At 39.7% G+C, this 22,842-nt stretch overlaps 1 protein-coding gene across 3 annotated transcripts in view; it reads left to right on the top strand.

The window, feature by feature from the left end:
• The first annotated feature begins 4,743 nt into the window (after positions 1 to 4,743).
• VWA3B (von Willebrand factor A domain containing 3B) overlaps positions 4,744 to 22,842 on the top strand; it is a 204,806-nt gene continuing 186,707 nt past the window's right edge. Inside the window, exons 1-2 of one of the 3 annotated variants that reach the window (XM_042981229.1) lie at positions 4,744 to 4,927; positions 10,145 to 10,372. In XM_042981229.1, the coding sequence (XP_042837163.1) occupies positions 10,177 to 10,372 (196 nt within the window). In that variant the 5' untranslated portion in view covers positions 4,744 to 4,927; positions 10,145 to 10,176. The remainder of the gene's footprint in view (positions 4,928 to 10,144; positions 10,373 to 22,842) is intronic. The other 2 variants (XM_042981228.1, XM_042981227.1) reach the window with 2 other exon arrangements.

Genomic DNA, 22,842 nt, shown 5'->3' with positions numbered 1-22,842 from the left:
CAAAGTCAGATGCTTAACTGACAGCCACCCAGGCGCCGCCCTATATACAGTTTCAGATGAAGGTAGACCAGTATGTGTGTGTGTATTCTTTTCCAGCTGTCTGTATATTCCACATGCCCTTGCTCCACATTCCACCAGGCAACCTGTTCTCTACTTCATTTCCTCAGGTGATGGAAAGCAGAAAGCTACAACTTTTTGGTTGTTGTCCTCCAAAGCCTAAGCCTTGGCTGATACAGCAAAGAGAAACTCCCACTGTCCAGGGATTATGCTGTGCTTCCCATAATTCCCCATCTCCTAGCAATGAGATGGGTCATGTGACTTGCTCTGGTCAGTGGGTTGTGAGTGGAAGCAAACAAGAATGCAATTGTATGTGTGCTTGTTTTAACACAAAATGCACTATACTGCATGCATTTGTTCTGCAATTTGACTTAAAAAATCTCAAAGGTATATCTTGGAACTTTTTCTATATTGTAACAGAAAAAACAACTGATTCTTTTAAATTGCTATCATATCACAATGTGAATATACCATAATTTCAACTACTCCCTTATTGATGGACATAAAGATGATTTCCATTATTTTGCTATTTTGCATTATAAAAATACTTTTGTGTGTTCTCAAGGAAATCCAGCAGTACAGTTGCTTGGCAGAAAGCTATGTACTTCCACAATTTTCAGACAATGATTAAAAAAATATTCTATTAAATTCAATTTACTAGTATTTTACCCAGGATTTTTACAATTAAATTCATCAGTGAGAATTTTCTAATTCTTCTAATGTCATCCTCCTCCTCTCTTTCCTCTCTCTTCACTCCTTAAGAAGTGGGATCTAATTGGATCAGTTTCCAGGATGTTGATGGTGCCAAGTTTACAGTGTGTTTCTCTCTCTGGCACTTTGCTCTTTCCTCAAGGGGAAAAGAGGGAAACCAAACCACAGCTGACCTCTTCTGGTGGGCAGGCCCACTTTTCTTTCTTCCTCCCACATAAGCAGCATCACGTTTGCCCCTCCAGGCGTGGTAAGGAGCTGGTAGAAAGACCTGAGCTTAGAAGGAGAGAGGCCCTAGCTTTGTGCCCAAGTCCTGTACCCACACAGGGTTGCCAGGTCAACCTGTCCTAGGGTTATTTCCTAAAATAAGGAAATGTCTTATTGCCCATTGCCAGTGGCCTGTGTGTGTGTCCTTCGCTTTTCAGGAACCATAGGAAGGGGATGACCCAACCAAGGCAAGATCCAGGCCCATTCCTGAATATCATTTCCATATGACCAAATCTCATCCAGGAGTATTGTCTTTGCCAGCTTTTAGTATAAGTATCTATTTCGAAGAGTGATTTTAAATTTCCAAGTGGAACTTTATTTTTTAGTTAAAATATTGTTCAATTCTTCTTAATTTAGTTATTAGGATATAGTAACAGACTAAAAGGCATCCAGTTCATTTTAAAACAATGGCACATTTGCAAAGTTAACAGGAAGTGTAGGAGGGAGAGGTGATTAGAAAACAGATCTGTTTGGGGTGTCTGGGTGACTCAGTCTGTTAAGCAGCCAACACTTGATTTCCGGTCATGATCTCATGGTTCATGAGGTGGAGCTCTGTATCAAGCTCTGTGTTGACAGCACAGAGCGTCCTGGGGATTCTCTCTCTCCCTCTCTCTGCCCTCTCCTGCTTGTACTCTCTTTCCCAAAAAAAAAACAAAAAAAAAAAAAACCAAAAACCATACCTACTTTATTCCATTTAACATTGAGATGTGTGGTGGTAAAAACCCATTCAGGGCCAGGGAGGAGTTCTAAATGAAAACTATACAACTGGGATGACAGAAAATTTCTTTTGGAGAAATTTAGGGCCAACAATTGATCAACACAGCATATAATTAAGAGGGCAGGGTGTTGATAAAAGCTACCTGGGTTCAAATTCTGGATTCACCATTCACTAGCTGAGTGGCCTTGGCTCGCCTAGTTGCCTAATCTTATATCTCAGTTTACTTATCTGTAAAATGGGGATAATCATAGCATTTTCCTTCTGGAGCTTTGTAAGGATTTAAAGAAGCGATATATTTAAAGTGCTGAGAACAAAGCACTTTAAGTGCTTTTAATAAATTCTAGCTATTATTTTAAATGTTGGTTAACCCTGAACATAGTAATTATCAAGAGTAGAACAGTTATGTCTAAAAGCTCTGTTCCTCCCAAAAGATGTTAAATTGAGAGCCACAGATTTGCAGCCACTCCCCAAATAGTGAACAGTGAAGTGCAGAACATAATATACACAAATGTTCATTTGTACTTTGCCTTCCCCTGCTTCTATCCGCCTCTCTTAAGGCAGCCTCTGACGGCCCAAACACCCTAGACCAACAGTGCCAACCAACACTCGGCCTCAACTGCAGTCTGACTTACTTGCTCAAGTCCATCCTCCTCTTGTTCCTCTCCCCCTTCCTTCCTCTTCTGAGGAATGCTTCTGGGTTAAGTCCACCTCCAACTCTTTTTCACACACATGTATGATTCCCTTGATCAATATTCTACTGCTCCTCTGATTCCAGTTCTTGCAGTGGGCTTAGGAAAACTGCTTTTCTTCTCTTTATTGACCTCCCCCACCCCCAAAGATTCTAATCATGATCATAAACACAAGTAGTGCCCATGATAGACTTGTTTAAAGAAAAAGAAAAATGATTCAACCTGAAAAAACAGCACAAAGGTCAAATAACAATGGTAAAGCTGTCCCAAGGCAGTATACCACTGCCAAGAGTGCTGACAATGGCTGCTCTGAGTCTGGACACGTGCAGAAAAATTACTGGGACTGGAGTGTCCATGAAAGGTTTCACGAAGAGAGAAGAGCTTGAGCTGACTGTGAATGACCTGGGGGTCTGTGGCTCCCAAGTAGTGTGATCCAGGTGAGGGGAGTGATCTGAGTAAAGGCATCTGTAGTCAGAGGCAGGGACAATAGAGTCTCTGCTGGAGCGTTTATGTTGTGGGCAGTGGCAAAGAATCTTAAGGTAAGGATGGGAGTCAGATGGTTAGTGCCAATTACTGAGGTTGAGAGTAGGATACAAATGATCTGTGAAGTGTAAATTCAAAACAAATTTGTCAAAGTTCAGTACAATGGTATATCACAACTGTGCAAAAGGTATTCTTATTCCAGACCACCCAACAAACAAAAAGGAGGTGAATCATCCTGTGGCTAGCTGAATTCAAGTCAGAATCAACTATGCAGTACTGCAAAAGGACCTAATCTGCTTGTTTGTCTATCTGCAATTAAAGTAATTCATGTTTCACATTTTCATATGAACTTACTCATGCAGGCACATATATATAATTGACTAAAGCATAGAATCACCTGCAGTTACTTGCATATGAGTGGCAAGTGTCCCAGGAAAAGGAAAATGCACGGGGTGAAGGTGAGGATAGGAGTGTCTGGTGTGACTATGTAAGGCAGGGTTTTGGCTGTGTGAATGTTTTGTGCTCTATCTAACCCCTGAGACCCAACATTAGTCTGGCAGGGTGGGGACAGCCAGGATCACTGTGGCATTGGCAAATGTGGGCGTGGCTGCTGTACTACTCTCCTTCTGAACACAACCTTTTTTTGTACTGTTGAATTTGTGTTTGTTCTTTAGTGGTGTGGTTGCAGGTGTCTTTGCAAGGTCAGCGGTATACAATCTAATAATGTTATGGAATGATTTTTGATCTGAGATCAAACATTTTGGTACTTTTAAAGTTATGAAGGCATTAAAAGAATGTAGGAAAATAACTCTGTGGGTGAAGTAGATTTTTTTTTGTTGGGGACAGAATTGTTCAGTTTGATTATTAACTATGTTTTATTTGATCTTTGATTCAAAAACCTACAAATGATCTGGTCACTTTTTGAGTTTTGTAATCTAAAACACACTTTAATATCCCAACATAGTAAAACAATACTTGCCTGTGGGATCTTTTATTAAGGATTTAAAGATGTATTTCATAAGCACAATTTTATTTGAGTGACTGAAAAATCACAGGCATGTATTTTGAGCTCTTTGCTTACTTGATACAGTAAAAATAAGGGTTAAAAACAAAGCGGAATGGAGAAAATAATACTATAGGAATACTCATATCTGATAGATAAGGGTATTTCAGTAATTGCAGCCCCTCCTCCAAAACTGCAGCTCACTGTCTCACCCGTCTTAGCTTCACATTCGCTCCACCCCTGAGCGATCTGTAACTGCCCCACCTCTTTAAGCTTCTTTCCCTCAACCGTAAAATGAAGAAAATAGCTCTTCACAGCGTTCAGGTGAAAATTAAACAAAATTACACAGGTGTAAGTGCTCTACACGCTGCAAAGCACGTACAGAAGTTAATTGCAATGTTTGCTGCAATGCACTGGCCTACCTCCCGCCTTGGGCGCCTTTCTCGCCCCTTACCCAGGCTCGTCAGTATGTTTATCTGCTTGTTAACTTAGTTAATAAATATTCACCGTCGTTGTTAATTTTCCCTATAACAGCAGGCATAGAGGGCAGTGCCATCCACCCTGTCCCCTAGCGTGGGGGCCCTTGCTTTGGGTCTGAGGTGGTGACCTTGGGTACCTCAGGAATCCGGCACACCCTCCTTCGCAACCACGCCCCGGACCCTGCCTTAGAGCCCCGCCCCTTCGTCCCGCTGGCCCCGCCTCCACTGGGCGCACGCTCCGTGGGCGGGGCCGGCTCAGGGAGCCCTGCTGTGGTTGGCCGCGTCCGAGCAACCGGGGCTACGCCGTGGTCAACATGCCCTGAGTTTAGCTCTCGGGTCACAGAGAAATAGAACGTCTGGAGTCCTTCGAGCCAAGCGCCGACCCTTTGCCCGAGGGAGTTGGTGCTTTATCAACCAGGGGGATGCGCGTCTCACCCGCCCTCGGGGGTCAGAAGGCCCCCAGACAATGGGAGGGCGGCTGCTGAACAGGAACCGTCTTGTCTTTCATCCGACAGATTGCCTAGTAAGTGGGATGCGATCCCTTCCACGCCAGAACCTAACAGGTGCCAAGGTTTCCAGCAGGGTGTGGAGGGAAAGCTTGGAATTAAGCAGTTTCCGACTTGCACTGCCCTCCACAAAAGCTCAACGATTTTCCCAGGTTCACTTAACTATTTGGTTCTGTGGTCAGGCTGAGACACAAGGTACCGACCCCTCCTACTGCACAGCTCTAACCACCATACCCCACTCCCAGCGGAGCTCAGCCCCGCTGGTGGGGAACCAGTTTTCCTGCTTTCTGTCTTATCATAGGCCAACAGTAATAAGGTGAAGTTCGCTAGGCTTGGAATTAATACAAGAACCAGGAGATATTTATTTATTTATTTATTTATTTATTATTTTATGTTCATTTTTTTTTTTTAAATTTTTTTTAACGTTTATTTATTTTTGAGACAGAGAGAGACAGAGCACGAACGGGGGAGGGTCAGAGAGAGAGGGAGACACAGAATCTGAAACAGGCTCCAGGCTCTGAGCAGTCAGCACAGAGCCCGATGCGGGGCTTGAACTCACATACCGCGAGATCATGACCTGAGCCGAAGTCGGACGCTTAACCGACTGAGCCACCCAGGCGCCCCTTTATGTTCATTTTTGAAAGAGATTCCCATGTAGGCTCCGCACTGTCAGCGCAGAGCCCAACTGGCCGGCTCCATCTCACCAACCCTGAGATCATGACCTGAGCCAAAATAAAGAGTTGGACGTTTAGCCAACTGAGCCACTTAGGCACCCTCCAGGAGAAATTTATTCGTAAGAAATAGTGAGAACATGCATAGTCCAAAACAAAGGGATTTGCTTGTGTCCAGATTTCTACAACTTTCCGTTCTGGGATATCCCCTCTCTCTCCCTTTCTTCTACACTTACTTGGTTTTAACAATCACCTCACTAGGACAAACTCTATTGTCTTTTGCTCTTTTCATATGGACATAAAACTCAATTAGGCTTAGTTTCCACTTGGTAGAGTTTTCCTTTTATCTTCTTAGGAGCTCTTGGTTTCTTTCTTCTCAGCAATGACCTTCCTAAAGCAGCCCAGTTAGTTATTCTTAGATCTTCTTTTCTTGGCTACATTTTCTCAGCCGTGGGCCAGTCCATTTCACTGTCCTTGCCTCTACCCACATTATTTGAGCAGATGATCACAGGCTAGCCTTGCTCTTTAAGGGCAGGAAAATGGAGGGAGAAGTAGATTAAGGGTTTCTGGGGGAGAGTTGCAGGAGGCTACCCAAGCGGCTTGACCCAGCTTCCTTTCTCCCTGGAATGATTATAATTCAAAACTCACATAAATCACAAGATATATCCACCTAACCTACGCTTCATTTTCAGTAAGAATTAACAATGATATAGAAGTTTTGGGTGTTGATAACAAAACAGGAGTATACCAAGAATGTTTAATCTGAATTAATGGACTTGAAGTGCATTGTGCCTCAACCTCTGACTATGTAGGACCCAATCTCTTAAGCCATGAGAACTTCCCCAAGGTGCTCACCTCAGAACAACCTTGGGGCATCTCTTAGCTGCCCCCTATGGGCAGACTTCAGCAGTACAGACTGGCTGCACTTGGAGCCCCTTGTTCCCTTGGTTGGGGCTTTTGACTTCTGCCGACTTTACCTTTCTGTGTTCCCCCAAGCTCTGCCTCCCTGCTCTTACCTTCAGCTCAGACTTTCACTTCTTTTCTTTCTCTTCTATTTTTTTTTTTGTTTGTTTGTTTATATTTCCACATTCTTTTTTGGAAATCCCTTCCTATTTCCCCAAACTTTAGCTCTTGAGATAGCTTTTGAAACTTAGGACAGTGTTCAACTGGACTTGTTTCTTACTTCTGGATTCCTCTGTTCCCCAATTTGTAATAACCTCAGATGAAGAGATTCTGAAAAGTCATAGTAATAATAATAACAACATAGTAATATCTGGAAGATAAAATGTCTCTGTTAAAGAGACGCTATTTCCCGATTTTAGCCTTGTTTGACCTAAAAAAATTGCTGCCTTATTGAAAGATTAGGATTCTCAGGGTGCCTGGGTGGCTCAGTTGATTAAACGTCCGACTTTAGCTCAGGTCATGATCTCATGGTTCCTGAGTTTGAGCCCCGCATTGGGCTCTCTGCTGTCAGCACAGAGCCTGCTTCGGATCCTCTGTCCCCCTCTTTCTGCCCCTCCCCCCCCCAAAAACAAATAAACGTTAAAAATTTTTTTTAAAAATCAGGATTCTTAGTAATTCTGAGTGATCAATTTAATTCAACACCCTTACAAAGTGCCTGCTGTATTTAAGGCACTGTACTGAGGACATTCATATAGTTTGTCCCTGCAATCATTGAACCTTTTAGTTTAGACAAGGCAAACCTGAAGTGCCCAAGGTCATATTGGTGAAGTGTCAAAGTGACAGTTGGAACTTTGCTGGAAACATGCTGCGGAAGGTTGGGGAGGGGGTCTGGAGAGGCTTAATAGAGGGAATAAAGGTTGAAATGGGCCCTGAACTCTAAGATTTCACATAGGAGAACTGCCTGAGACCAGCTTAGATATGGGAAAGCAGGTGGTCAGTGTGTGGAGGGGTTGCTTTGTTGGGTCATTTGGCATCATTGCTCTGGCAGGCTCCCTTGCTCTGACAGAGTATCTTTTCTTTTTTTTAATTAAAAAAATTTTTTTAAATGTTTATTTATTTTTCCCAGAGAGAGAGAGGGACACACAGAATCTGAAGCAGGCTCCAGGTTCCTAGCTGTTAGTGCAGAGCCCAATGTGGGGCTTGAACTCATGAACTGTGAGATCATGACCTGAGCCGAAGTTGGACGTTCAACCAACTGAGCCACCCAGACTCCCCCTGACAGAGTATCTCTTATACAGCCTGAGTAGAATGATCCCTTCTGTTTGGACGTTTAATCACCTGAGCCACCCAGGCACCCCTTTCTTCCTGTTTTCTCGGATTATTTCCATTTTCCAGGTTCTTTCATTTCTGACAATGTGGGTAGTCTTAGGCTTAAAAATCCTTAGTCAAGATCTGAATCAGAATGACTCATACAGTTTCTCAAATTCAATAGAGCCAACCAGACCTTTTTAAAAATATTTATTTGAAATTTTTTTAAGCCACGTGCGTGCAGGAGGCACTGGGGCATGCACCTTAGCTGGAGGATTCAGTTGTATTTTGTTTGGGATCAAGAACATGTTCGGGCCTGGGTGGCTCAGTTGGTTAAGCATCTGACTTCTGCTCAGGTCATGATCTCGTGGTTCATGAGTTCAAGCCCCACATCAGGCTCTGTGCTGACAGCTGGGAGCCTGGAGCCTGCTTCAGAGTCTGTCTCCCTCTCTCTCTGCCCCTCCCCTGTGCATGCTCTGTCTCTCTCTCAAAAATAAACATTAAAAAAAAAAAGAAAATCTTATATAAAAAAACGTATGACTCTTCTGAAACCTTTAAATGTCCAAAATCCAGTTTAGGAGCCTTATAAGACAATTTGTATAGCTGTGCCCCCTTTTGAACCTCTGACATGTAGCTCCCTCTAGTAAGAAAAACATAGGAGGTGGGTGAGTGTGTGTCAGGGAAAAGAAAGATTAACTGGAAATGATGAGATAGTAAAAAATCTTTATTCTGAGATTACTTTTCTTGTTTCTATAGGAACTGTTAACCAAATTTAAAAGTTCTTCAGCTGGCAGTCTTTGTTGGACAGATCTCAAAAAGAAAGTTAAAGTCTGTTCTTGTTTTCACATTCTGTGAGTCTAAAGTCAGAGGAGAAGCCCAAACTTAGTAGCTCAGACAACTGGGAACTTGAGGGTAAAAGGTACTTGGAATAAAAGAGGGTATATAAACAAGGCACAATTACTAAAGGATAATGATTTCTAAATAATTTATTTGGACATAGCTCTTTGCAATCAAGTGCTTACCCACGAAAAACTCATTCATTGCTAATAATAATATTTCTAATATCTTTTTATGAAAACTCCCTAGCCTATGTCCAACTGATTTCTTTTTTTATTTATTAAAAAATGTTTTTTAAAGGTGATTTTTTTTTTTTGAGAGAGAGAGAGAGAGAGAGAGAGAGAGAGAGAATGCACAAGCAGGGGAGTGGCAGAGAGAGAGAGGGAAACACAGAACCTGAAACAGGCTCCAGGCTCTGAGCTGTCAGTGCACAGCCTGATGTGGGGGTTGAATTCACGAACCTTGAGATCATGACCTGAGTTAAAGTAGGATGCTTAACCGACTGAGCCACCCAGTCGCCCCTGTTCAACTGATTTCTGTATTTGATTGTTCATACTGTAACAGAGTCGTGCAGGGAATATGTTTGGAGTTTTAGAAATGGGAAACTACTCTTGTTGAAGTTTTATAGTCCAGGGAACAAATTTATATGTGTTTCACACTCTGGGTACAGAGAAGAGCAGACCTTTGTCTTTCTCCAAGTTAATCAGGCCCTGCCTTGAAGTTGTGATGAGTGGGTTAAGATTGCATTACTGTCTGGCCACTCCTTTCCTCTTGTGTACACTAGCTATATTTAGGCGGGTCTAGATAAGTTTAATATGTAGCATATTGCCTTGAGTCCAGCTGGTCCCAGAACAGCTGGCTACATGATTCAGAATGTTTAAGTCCAACTTTAAAATAAAACATTTGGCAAGTGAATCTGTGTATTCTAGCTGGGCTGAGCTGCAATCCAGTTCCCACGCTATCACTAGCTCCCAATTAGACACTCCACTTACAGAACAGGTGTGGTTCCTCTCAGGGTTTTACCCTCTTTATCCTTTGGAAGTGAAAGGTCAGGTGCAATTATAATTGGAATACTGCTGTGTAATGAAGGTTCGGGAGCGAATGTTTATTTTCCAAAATGGAAGAACTTTGCATTTTTTCTGATTATGAAAGTAAATCCTCTTTCAGAAATGTTTAAATATTCAATGTAAAAATTTAAACAGTATGGAAAAGGCAAAAACTACACATATTCCCACCACACAGATAAAACTACTGTAACCTGTTGGTATTTACCTTTCTAGGTGTTCTTCTGTGTGTATAGGAGTATGGATGGATGCAGATTGAATTTTATGGATAAATTTTAGCAATATATGTGGGCATCTTTGTTGGCAAATATACATCTATATTAAAATTTTTAACTGGTAGATAGAATTACACTTAATGGTTGCACTGTAATTTATATTAAACCAATCCCCTGTTGATGTTAGATTGGTTCCAAGTCCTCAGAAAGTCTGATTTTCACACTTGCCCTTATAGGAGGTCTCTGTGATTTAGATCCTAATTCCGAGATGGAGCTAGCAGATTCATCTTCCACCGTCTCTGAGCAGCAGCTGCAGGGGCAAGAGAGACTAAGCAATACCAAAACAGATTTGGCCGGGCAGAGTCTCATCTCATCTGAGGAATGGCTTCAACTACATGGGCTTAAGAGCAAAAAATTGACCTTGAAACAGATTTTGTCACAGATCGGATTCCCACATTGTGAAGGTATAGTACTCACAAAGTAGTATCGGTTGGAGAACCCAACCAGCATCCCATCCCGTAGCCTTGGAGGGGACACTGCATCAGCTCTGAAGGCCCCTCAAAACCACACGCCTCTGAGCTTGTTCTGATCTCGCATCTTTATTGGTAAAAAGTGTTTGTGCATGGATCTCCAATATATGTTTGTTATATAGGTGTATGATTATCAGTCCACTTATTAAATATTAGTAATGCTGCGTTTCATTCTTTGCCCTTTTAAAGATGAAATAAAAGTAAATAGAAGTTGTGCACACCACAGCAGACGTCTTCTTCATCCCTTGGGATGTGCAGACCCCTTCAGGAGGCTGTTGATTAAGACAATAGCTGTGTATGGTTTCAGGGAGAACATACTGTTTTCCTGTCATAGCCTCTCTTTATGTGATATCATGGTCCAGTGTTTTTAAATACATTGGTTAGAAATTTGGTCCTGAACTCCCAGTAGTATAGCTTTCCAACAGGGAGTATAGAAATGGGTGAGGGTGTATTTTGGTTTTGCTTTTGTTTTTTAATTTTTAATTTTTAATTTTATTTTAGAGAGAGTGAGAGTATGAGCAGGTGAGAGGGACAGAGGGAGAGAGTGACAATCTTAAGGAGGCTCCACACTTAGCTTGGAGCCCCATGTGGGGTTGGATCCCACGACCCTGGGATTATGACCTGAGCTGAAATCAAGAGTCAGACGCTCAACCAACGGAGCCACCCAGGCACCCTGCTTTTGTTTATTTTCTGATGACATATTGATTTGGGTTGCTACTGAAATATAGGGCCCAGGGGACCAGGGATACAGAATGTCTTACAGCGTGTGAGATAGCCCACCCAGCAGGAGTGTCCTGTCCAATGTATGAGTAACACCCTATTTGAGGAGCACTCCTTCAATCAGGGCAATTTCTATTACTTGGATTTTACTCAGTAATTTTGAATTAGCCAATTAATTAATTAATTAAGCATATATTTATTGAGTGGCCAATAATACTGTGGTTTTGAGATTTTTCACCAGTTCTCTTGGCAGCTTTGTTCTATACTGGTGATAAGGAAGGTGTAGGGGATGTGGTTGTTACAGACTGATCTGGAGGCCCATTCTAATGGCAAGGACTTTGCTCTTCAGGGTTCAGGCTGTGCGTTATTTATCCTTCTGTAAGGGGTGGTACAACCAGCCCTATACCTTCTAAATACCTTTCAGTGAGGGCTGGGGGTGGGGCTGCCAGAGTCAGGGTCTATAGGATTCCTACATAAGGAAACAAACTGAAAGTTTTATCTTGTATTTCAAATAACTATAATTCAGTTATTGATATTAGCAAAAATAGTAGTTCTGTATATTTTGTCAAGGATTTTTCAATCTAAGGTCATGGAAAATACTGCTCTGTGATTTTCTTTTAATGCCCTTGTCAGACTATGGCATCAGGATTATGCTGGCCTTATAAAATGATTTGAAAGTATTCCTTCCTCCTGTATGTTCTGATGGTGCTTTTATATGAGTGGTATAATTTCTTCTGTAAATGTTTGATGGAACTCACCAGTGAAACTTACCTGAACCTGAAGTTTTGTTTATAGGAAAATTTGGACAAGAATTCCATTTCTGTAATAGACATAGGGCTATTCAGATTTTCTGTTTCATCATGCCAATTTTAGAAAGTTTTGTTTTTCAAGGACTTTGTTTACTTCATCAGTGTTTTCCAATATATTGACAAAACATGTTTCATAATATTCCCTTAACACTTTTTTTAATGCCTGCAGAATCTATAGTGATGTTCCCTCTTTCATTTCAGATATAATTGGTGTTTTTTCTCACTTCTTTCTTGATGAGTCTTTTTAGCAGTATATCACAACTCTTTCCAAAGAACCAAATTTTGGTTTTGTTGTTTCTTTTTCCCTATTCTTTGTTTTTTATTTCATTGATATCTGCTTTGATCTTTATTATTTCTATCCACTTACTTTGAGTTTAATTTGCATTCCTTTTTCCAGCTTAATGTGGAAACTTAGGTAATTGATTTTAAGCCTTTCTTCTCCTTTCACATAGTCATTTAAAATTCCTCTAAGGATTGCTTTAGCTGAATCCAAATCTTGATAGGTAATATTTTCATCATTACTGAGTTCAGAATATTTTTTTCTCTTGTGACTTTTTTCTTTGATTCATTTTTAAAAGAAATGTTTAATTTTCAAATATTTTTGGATTTTTAAAGGTGTCTTGTTATTTACTTCTGTTTATGTTAGAAAACATAGTAAGATTTTCGTCTTTTAAAATGTACTGAGATTTGTTTTATTGTGCACATTTCATAACACATCTGAAAAGAATGTGTATTCTGCAGTTGTGAGGTAATATTTATAAATGTTAATTTGTTCAGGGTAGTTGGTTTTATTGTATCATAGAGATGTTCTGTGTCTTCAGAGATATTTTTGCATAGTGGCTTTGTCCTTTTCTTAGTTCTATAAGTTTTTTTCATGTAATTTGAAGCTCTAATAAGTACACACACACATTTAGGATTGTCATATCTTTCTGATGAATTTACAAATTTTAATAATTTTTAATTTTATTATTTTTAATATAATTTATTCTCAAATTGGCTAACATACAGTGTGTAAAGTGTGCTCTTGGTTTTCGGGGTAGATTCCTGTGGTTCATTGCTTACACACAACACCCAGTACTCATCCCAACAAGTGCCCTCCTTAATGCCCATCACCCATTTTTCCCTCTCCACAACTCCTCCATCCACCCTCAGTTTGTATTTAAGAGTCTTTTATGGTTTGCCTACTTCCCTCTCTGTTTGTAACTATTTTGTTCCCCTTCCCTTCCCCTATGGTCTTCTGTTAAGTTTCTTCAGATCCACATATGAGTGAAACATATGATATCTGTCCTTCTCTGACTCATTTCACTCAGCATAATACCTTTCAGTTTTATCCACGTTGCTGCAAATGGCATGATTTCATTCTTTCTCATTGCCAGGTAGTATTCCATTGTATATATAAACCATACCTTCTTTATCCATTCTTCAGGTGATGGACATTTAGGCTCTTTCCATAATTTGGCTATTGTTTAAAGCACTGGTATAAACATTGGGATACATGTGCCCCTATGAATCAGCATTCCTGTATCCCTTGGATAAATTTAATAGTGCTACTGCTGGGTCGTAGGATAGCTCTATTTTTGATTCTTTGAGGAACCTCCACAGTTTTCCAGAGTGGCTGCACCAGTTTACATTCCCACTAACAAAGCAAGAAGGTTCCCATATCTCTACATCCTTGCCAGCATCTGTAGTTTCCTGAGTTGTTAATTTTAGCTACTCTGACTGGTGTGAGATAGTATCTCAGTGTGGTTTTAATTTGTAGTTCTCTGATGGTGAGTGACATGGAGCATCTTTTCATGTGTTTGTTGGCCATCTGGATATCTTCTTTGGAAAAGTGTCTATTCATGTCTCTGCCCATTTCTTCAGTGGATTATTTGTTTTTTGGGTGTTGAGTTTGGTAAGTTCTTCATAGATTTTGGATACTAACCCTTTATCTGATATGTCATTTGCAAATATCTTTTCCCATTCCGTTGGTTGCCTTTTAGTTTTGTTGATTGTTTCCTTTGCAGTGCAGAAGCTTTTTATCTTGATGAGGTCCCAATAGTTCATTTTTGCTTTTAATTCCCTTGCTTTTGGAGATGTGTCAAGCAAGAAATTGCTGAGGCTGATGTCAAAGAGGTGGTTGCCTGTTTTCTCTTCTAGTGTTTTGATGGTTCCTGTCTCACCTTTAGGTCTTTCATCCATTTTGAGTTTATTTTTGTGTATGGTGTAAGAAAGTGGTCTAGCATCATCCTTCTGCATGTTGCTTTCCAGTTCTGCCAGCACCATTTGCTAAAGAGACTGCCTTTTTTCTATTGGATGCTCTTTACTGCTTTGTCAGAGTAGTTGGCCATACCTTTGTGGGTCCAATTCTGGGTTCTCTATTGTATTCCATTGGTCTATGTGTCTATTTTTGTGACAATACCATACTGTCTGGATGATTACAGGTTTGTAATATAGCTTGAAATCCGGGATTGTGATGCCTCTTGCTTTGGTTTTCTTTTTCAACGTTACTTTGGCTATTTGGGGTCTTTTGTGGTTCCATACAAATTTTAGGATTGTTTGTTTTAGCTTTGAGAAGAATGCCAGTGCAATTTTGATTGGGATTGCATTGAATGTGTAGATTGCTTTGGGTAGTATTAACATTTTAACAATATTTGTTCTTCTAATCTATGAACATGAAATGTTTTTCCATTTCTTTTGTCTTCTTCAATTTCATTCATAAGTTTTCTATAGTTTTCAGCATACAGATCTTTTACATCTTTGGTTAAGTTTATTCCTAGGTATTTTATGGTTCTTGGTGCAATTGTAAGTGGGATCAGTTTCTTGATTTCTCTTTCTGTTGCTTCATTATTGGTGTGTAAAAATGCAACCGATTTCTGTACATTGATTTTGTACCCTGGGACTTTGCTGAATTAATGTATCAGTTCTAGGAGTCTTTTGGTGGAGTCTTTAGGGTTTTGTATGTAGAGTGTCATGTCATCTGCAGAAAGTGAAAGTTTGACTTCTTTGCCAAGTTGGATGCCTTTCATTTCATTTTGTTTTCTGATTGCCGAAACTAGGACTTCCAACACTATGTTAAACAACAGTGGTGAGAGTGGACATCCCTGTCATGTTCCTAATCTCAGGGGGAAAGCTCTCAGTATTTCCCCATTGAGGATGAAATTAGCTGTGGGCTTTTCATATATGGCTTTTATGATGTTTAAGTATGTTCCTTCTATCCTGACTTTCTTGAGGGTTTTTATTAAGAAAGCATGCTGTATTTTGTCAAATGCTTTTTCTGCATCTATTTGATAGGATCATATGGTTCTTATCCTTTCTTTTATTAATGTGGTGTATCACATTGATTGATTTGCAAATATTGAACCAGCCCTGCAGTCCAGGAATGAATCCCACTTGATCATGATGAATAATTCTTTTTACATGCTGTTGAATTCAATATGCTAGTATCTTGTTGAGAATTTTTGCATCCATGTTCATCAGGGATATTGGCCTGTAATTCTCCTTGTTTGTGGGGTCTCTGTCTGGTTTGGGAATCAAGATAATGCTGGCATCATAGAATGAGTCTGGAAGCTTTCCTTCTGTTTCTATTTTTTGGTATAGCTTGAGAAGGATAGGTATTAACTCTGCTTTAAATGCTTGGTAGAACTCCCCTAGAAAGCCATCTGGCCCAGGATTCTTATTTGTTGGGAGATTTTTGATAACTGATTCAATTTCTTTGCTGGTTAGGGGCCTGTTAAAATTTTCTATTTCCTCCCGTTTGAGTTTTGGTAGTGTGTGGATGTCTAGGAATTTGTCCATTTCTTCCAGGTTGTCCAGTTTGTTGGCGTATAATTTTTCATAGTATTCTCTGATAATTGTGTTTCTGTGGTATTGTTTGTGATCTGTCTTTTTTTATTCATGATTTTATCTCTTTGGGTCCTCTATCTTTTCTTCTTGAGAAGTCTGGCTAGGGGTTTATCAATTTTGTTTATTTTTTTCAAAAAACCAACTCTTAGTTTCATTTATCTGTTCTGTTTTTTTGGATTCTATATTGTTTATTTCTGCTCTGATTGTTATTATTTCTCTTATTCTGCTGGCTTTGGGGTTTCTTTGTTTTTCTGCTTCTAGTTCCTTTAGGTGTGCTATTAGATTTTGTATTTGGGATTTTTCTTGTTTCTTGAGATAGGCCTGGACTGCAATGTATTTTCCTCTTAGGACTGCCTTTGCTACATCCCACAGGGTTTGATTGTTGTTTTTTCATTTTCATTTATTTCAATATATTTTTAAATTTCTTCTTTAATTGCCTGGTTGACCTGTTCATTCTTTAATAGGATGTTCTTTAACCTCCATGCCTTTGGAGGTTTTCCAAACTTTTTCCTGTGGTTGATTTCAAGTTTCATAGCATTGTGATCTGAAAGTGTGCATGGTATGATCTCAATTCTTTTATATTTATTGAGGGCTATTTTGTGACCCAGTATGTGATTTATCTTGGAGAATGTTCCATGTGCACTTGAGAAGAAAGTATTCTGCTGCTTTAGGATGAAAAGTTCTGAATGTATCTGTCAAGTCCATCTGGTCCAGTGTATCATTCAGGGCCGTTGTTTCTTTATTGATTTTCTGTCTAGATGATCTGTCCATTGTTGTAAGTGGAATATTAAAGTCCCCTGCAATTACCACATTCTTATCAGTAAGATTGCTTATGTTTGTGATTGTTTTATACGTTTGGGTGCTTTCAAATTTGGTGCATAAACATTTATAATTGTTAGCTCTTCTTGATGGAGAGACCCCATAATTATGATATAATGTTCTTCTCCATCTCTTGTTATAGCCTTTAGTTTAAAATCTAGTTTGTCTGGTATAAATATGGCTACTCCAGCTTTATTTTGACTTCCAGTAGCATGATAGATGGTTCTCCACCCCCTCGCTTTCAATCTGAAGGTGTCCTCAGGTCTAAAATGAGTCTCTTGTAGACAGCATATAGATGGGTCTAATTTTTTATCCATTCTCATACCCTATGTCTTTTGATTGGAGCATTTAGTCCATTTACATTCAGTGTTATTATTGAAAATATGGGTTTAGAGTCATTGTGTTATCTGTAGGTTTCATGCTTGTAGTGATGTCTCTGGTCCTTTGTAGTCTTTGCAACATTCCACTCACAGAGTTCCCCTTAGGAACTCTTGTAGGGCTGGTTTAGTGGTATTGAATTCCTTCAGTTTTTGTTTGTCTGGGATAACCTTTATCTCTCCTTCTATTCTGAATGACAGCCATGATGGATAAAGGATTCTTAACTGCATATTTTTCTTATTCAGCACATTGAAAATTTCCTTCCACTCCTTTCTGGCCTTCCAAGTTTCAGTAGGTAGTTCTGCTACTACCCTTATGTGTCTACCCTTGTAGGTTAAGGCCTGTTTATCCCTAGCTGCTTTCAGAATTCTCTCTTTCTGTTTGTATTTTGCCAGTTTCATTATAATATATCATGCAGAAGATTGATTCTTAAGGGAGTTCTCTGTGCCTCCTGGATTTCAATGTCTGTTTCCTTCCCTGGATTGGGGAAGTTCTGAGCTACAATTTGTTCAGGTACACCTTTGGCCCTTCTCTCTCTCTTTTTCTTCTGGAACTCATATGATATGGATCTTGTTCTGTTTCATTGAATCACTTAGTTCTCTGACTCTCCCCTCATGGTCCAGAATGTTTTTATCTCTCTTTTTCTCAGCTTCATCTTTTTTCATAATTTTTTCTTCTATTTCACCTAATCTCCCCTCTGCTTCTTCAATCCTCACTGTCATTGCCTCTAGTTTACTTTGCACCTCATTTACAGCATTTTTAATTTATCATGACTATTTTTTAGGTCCTTAGTCTCTGCAGCAATAGATTCTCTGCTGTCTTCTATGCTTTTTTCAAGCCCAGCGATTAATCTTATGACTTTTATTCTAAATTCTTGTTCAATTATCTGTTTTTTGTTTATATTTGTTTTGATCAATTCTTTAGCTCTCATTTCTTCCTGGAATTCTTTTGAGGAGAATTCTTCTATTTCATCCTTTTGGCTAGTTTTCTGTCCCTCATGTGTTTAAAAGCTTGTTATGTGCTCTGCACCTGTGAGCACTACTATGTGAAAGAGGGGTCATATACTGTCCAGGGCCTGGCCCTTCAGGTGGTGTTTTTTGGAGAGTGTTATGCTCTCTGTTATTGTGACTTTGGCTACTTTATCTCCCTACTGTAGTGATGTTTTGGACCCTCCACTAGGTGTGCTTTGATTTGTTCCTTGAAGTTGCTGTGGGAAGGAAAACAAACAGAAAACCACAACAGACACACAAACAAAAAAACACAAAAACAAAAAACCAGAAACACCAGCTATAAGTAAAAAACAGGGTGGAAGCCGTGCTGATGGAAGAGGCCTTATCCCATACAAAGAGAGAAATGACAGGGGCCAGGAAAAAGAGAAGAAAAATTGACCAGATAGAGAAACTACATGGCTTAATCCAGAGAGAGAAAAAGGAAAATAAGGAGGTGTCTAACATGTATGAAGAGAATAGATTAAAAAATATGTCTGATTAAACAAACTAAAACCAGAGTGGCCAGACTAGAGGAGGGAAGAGCTAAGAAAGAGAACAGGAAGGAAGAATATACATATATAATAAGAATTGTCTGAGAACTAAATCAGGCAATGCAAGAGCGCTGGTCTGTGTTGTAGACTCTAAATCTAAAGTTCTCTCTTGACCAGCAAGAGAGCGGATGCAGAATTAAAAGCAAAAGATGGCTAATGTCCAGGAAAAGACAAAAGCCCTGAATAAGAGTCCTTGCTCTGTATTTATTAAGATTAGAAGGCTTACAAACCTGATGGGCATGCACAAAGAGACAATGAATCTGTGAACATTAACTCATGGGCATGAGGGAAAGGGGGTTTTGAAGATATATGGTGTTTGGGGTTTGGGTTAATATGAAATAAAACCTGGTGCTGGGCAGATGGGCAGATGGTAGTTAAGGCAGACAGGAGGCACCGTGTCTGTTTATCTTAGCTAGCCTAGGGGATGAGACAGATAGAGCATATAACCTCAGGGTTAACAAGGCACCTTTCTTTTGTTAGTCAGCTCTGATCTGGGTAGCTTCACCTGCAGTGCAGCAGTCTATAGCTCTATTTACTCATTTACCTAATTTAGTCCTTCCCTCCTGTGAAAGCAGCTTTCTGCTATAGTACAAAATTGGGGCACACTTTTGCCGTGAATACCTAATCTTGTTTACCTCATATGCCTTTGTATTGGGGGGTCTTTGCTCCCCCCACTCTATTCTGGGGGACTTTGCCCCCCTCTGGTCTATCCTGGGGGTCTAATCTTGTTTACCCAAGCTTGGATGTGAGCATCCTATGACTTTGTAATTCTTTCTGCCTTGTTAACCCATTGGTGCAAGCCTAGGGAATTTCTAGGTTTATTCCCCACAGGTCTGGAGGAGGGGCTGACTGGTTTGTCACTGTCAATCCTGCTCCAGTAGACATGCACTTACCAGGCCAGAGGGGCGTGGTTTGGTGTAGGTGAGTCCCACCTCCACTGTGGGCCCACTGTCCACTGTCGGTTCCCTGAAGCCCTGTGGTGGGGAGAAAAATGGCGACCCCTCCAGTGTCTCCTCCATGGACCGGGTGTCCCCAACAACTCTGTTCAAGCCATCCTCACTGTGTTGCGGGTGCAAACGAGGCAGTTTGTCACACTCTGCTGACTCCTGTGCCTTCCTGGCATTGGGCTGGGATTTAAACCCTGATGTCTTTAAGGTTCCCACTCCATCCACCCTGGTTTCGGGTAAGTGCTGCTTTGCACTGCCCCATTTATGGCCTCTGGCTGGTGGGCACAGGCAACCTTTGCCCTTTGAATTGGTACATACCTTCTTCCCACAGCACTCCAGGGAGGGGATTGCTTTCTCCCATTGCGCACTATGCCTCTGAACTAGTTACTGAACCGGGGCTGGCTCCCTTCCTCCCCAGGTACTCAAACAGGGCAGCTGGCCCCAGTCTGGAGAAAGCCCCACAGTTAGATTGGATCTTTCTCCATCCTGGTCCATGGTTTTTCTCTTGTCCAGATACTGTATTACACTTTCCCAGCCTCTTTTTCTCTTCCCTTTGTCTCTCCACAGAAGGGGATCCCTCCCCTCCTTTCCTCTGCCTCCTGTTTTATCTCTCCCAGTTCACAGTCACGCTGGTATGGCCTGTCATGTTGTCCCCATGGGTCCCTGGAGGCGTCTCTATCACTTTGCAGCCTGGACTCTTGGAGTTCAGAGTCCTTTGGCCTCAACACTGCTGTGTTTGAAAGATGAGGGAACTTCGGATCTCCCTACTTCTCCGCCATGTTGGCCCCTCCTCCCTTAATAATTTTTAAATGTCCTCTTTGTCCCAGATGATAGTCCTGGTTTTGACATTTACTTTAATATTGATACAACCACTGCCACTTTCTTAGGCTTCATTTGTACATGGCATATATGTTTACAGTCTTTAACTTTCAGGCTATCTGTAGTCTCTAAATTTTTCCATTTACATTTCAATAGGCTTTTTATGTATTCCCTTTTTGTGTTTTGTTTTCAGTGGTTGCTTTAGTGATTATATCCTTAACTTGTTACAGTCTGTCAAAAGTTAGCTTTGTACTACATCATGTAAGGTGTAAGAACCTTGCAACAGTATAACTCCACTTACCCCCCACTCCTGTCCTTGGTATTATTGTTTAATGTATTTTATTTTTATATACATCATAAACCTCACAAGCCGGTGTTATGATTATTGCTTTAAAAAGTCATTTGTCATTTAAAGAAACTGAGTGGGAGAAAATAGCATTTTACATCCACATATTTACTATTTATAATATTCTTGCTTCCTAGAAGTTCCATCTGGTATTTGTTCCTAAAGAATTTCTTTGAATCATTTCTTGTAGTGCAGGTCTGCTGATGACAGATTTTCTTAGTTTTTGTTCATCTGATACTGTTTTTATTTCACCTTCTCTCTTTTTTTGAATGATTAGTTGTTTGGTTGATTGATTGGTACTTGTTATTCTGAAATAATGATAGCTTTACAGGAGGTTGCAAAGATGATATAGACAGAACCCAAGAACCCTCCACCTAGTTTCTCCTAATGGTTACATCTTATAAAATTTGGGTATAATATCATATCAAGGAGTTTGACATGGATGCACTGTGTGTGAATAATTCTATGTAATTTTACCACTTGTGTAGATTTGTGTAACCATCACCACAATCAAGATACAGAACTATTTATTACCACAAAGATCTCCATTGTGCTACCCTGTTATAGTGGTACAGACACCGTAACCCCCAACATCCTTAACTCCTAGCAACTACCAATCTGTTTTCTATCTCTAATTTTCTCATGTAGAGAATGTTTATATAAATGGGATCATGTAGTATTTGACCTTTTGAAATTGGCATTTTTTCACTTAGTATTATTTCTTTGAGATTCATCCAAGTTATTGCACGTAGCAATAGTTTGTTTCTTTTTATTGTAGTTGTATTCCAGGGTATGGATGTACCGCTGTTTGTTTAGCCAGTCACCATTAAAAGACATCTGCATAGTTTCCAATTTTGGGCTATTACAAATAAGTCTGCTATGAACAATTGTTTACATGTTTTTGTGTGACCATAAGTTCTCATTTCTCTGGGATAAGTGCCCAGGAATGCAAATGCTACATGGTATGTTAAGTGTGTGTTTAATTTTTTGTTTTGTTTAGTTTTATTTTGTTTTGTTCAGAAACTGCCAAACTTTTACAGGGTGGCTATGCTATTAACTTCAGTAATATACGAGAGAGACAGTTTCTCCACGTCATCATCAGCATTTGATATTGTCACAATTGAAAAGTTTTAGCTGTTCATGGCGATTAAGGAGTGCACTTATCCTGATGAGCACAGGGATGGAAGTGTTCAGTCACTATATTGTACACCTGAAACTTAATATTACACTATATGTTAACTGTTATTTAAATAAAAACTTAAAAAAATAAAAGTCTTAGCTGTTCTAATATTTTCTAATATTTGTGTAGTGATATTTCATTGTGGTTTTAGTCTATATTCGCCTAATGTCTAGTTTTGTTGAACACATTTTCATGTGCTTATTTGCTGTATATCATCTCTGGCAAAATGGTTTTTTATGTCTTTTGGTCATTTTCTAATTAAGTTTTTTTAATGTTGAGTGTTGAGAGTTCATTATATATTCTAGATGTGAGTCCTTTTTCACATATGTGGCTTACAGATATATTTTCCTAATCTATAGCTCATCTTTTCATTCTCTTAACAGAGTTTCTCAGAAAAGAAGTTAATTTTGGTGATTTTTTTTTATTTGATGATATTTTTCTTGTGTGAATCTTGCTGATGCTCAAAGTTTTCTCCTATTTTTGTTTTACTAAAAGTTTAATAGTTTTCTATCTTACATTTAGCCCATGATCAATTTGAGTTACTTTCTGTAGAAGTTTCACTTTTGGACTATGGATATCTAATCACTCCAGCAACTTTATTTAAAATTAAATAAAAGGCTTTTGCACAGTGAAGGACAATAAAAAGGTTTTCAGTAAAAAGACAACCTACTGAATGAGAGAAGATATTTGCAAATAGTATATCCAATAAAGGGTTAATATCCAAAATATATAAAGAACTTATACAACTCAACACCCAAAATGCCCCAAACAACCTGATTTAAAAATGGGCAGAGGACTTGAATAGACATTTTTCCAAAGAAGACATACAGATGGCCAACAGACACATGCTCAACATCACTCATCATCAGGGAAATGCAAGTCAAAACCAAATAAGATATCACCCCACACCTGTCTGGATGACTAAAAAAAATGCAAGAAATAACAAGTGTTGGTGAGGATGTGGAGAAAAGGGAACCCCCATACACTGGTGGTGGGAATGTAAATTGGTACAGCCACTGTG

The sequence above is a fragment of the Panthera tigris genome, chromosome A3 (assembly GCF_018350195.1).
Source record: "Panthera tigris isolate Pti1 chromosome A3, P.tigris_Pti1_mat1.1, whole genome shotgun sequence".
Lineage (NCBI taxonomy): Eukaryota > Metazoa > Chordata > Mammalia > Carnivora > Felidae > Panthera > Panthera tigris.
Note: the sequence above shows the minus strand (reverse complement) of the source record. Positions and strands in the feature narration are given on the sequence as shown.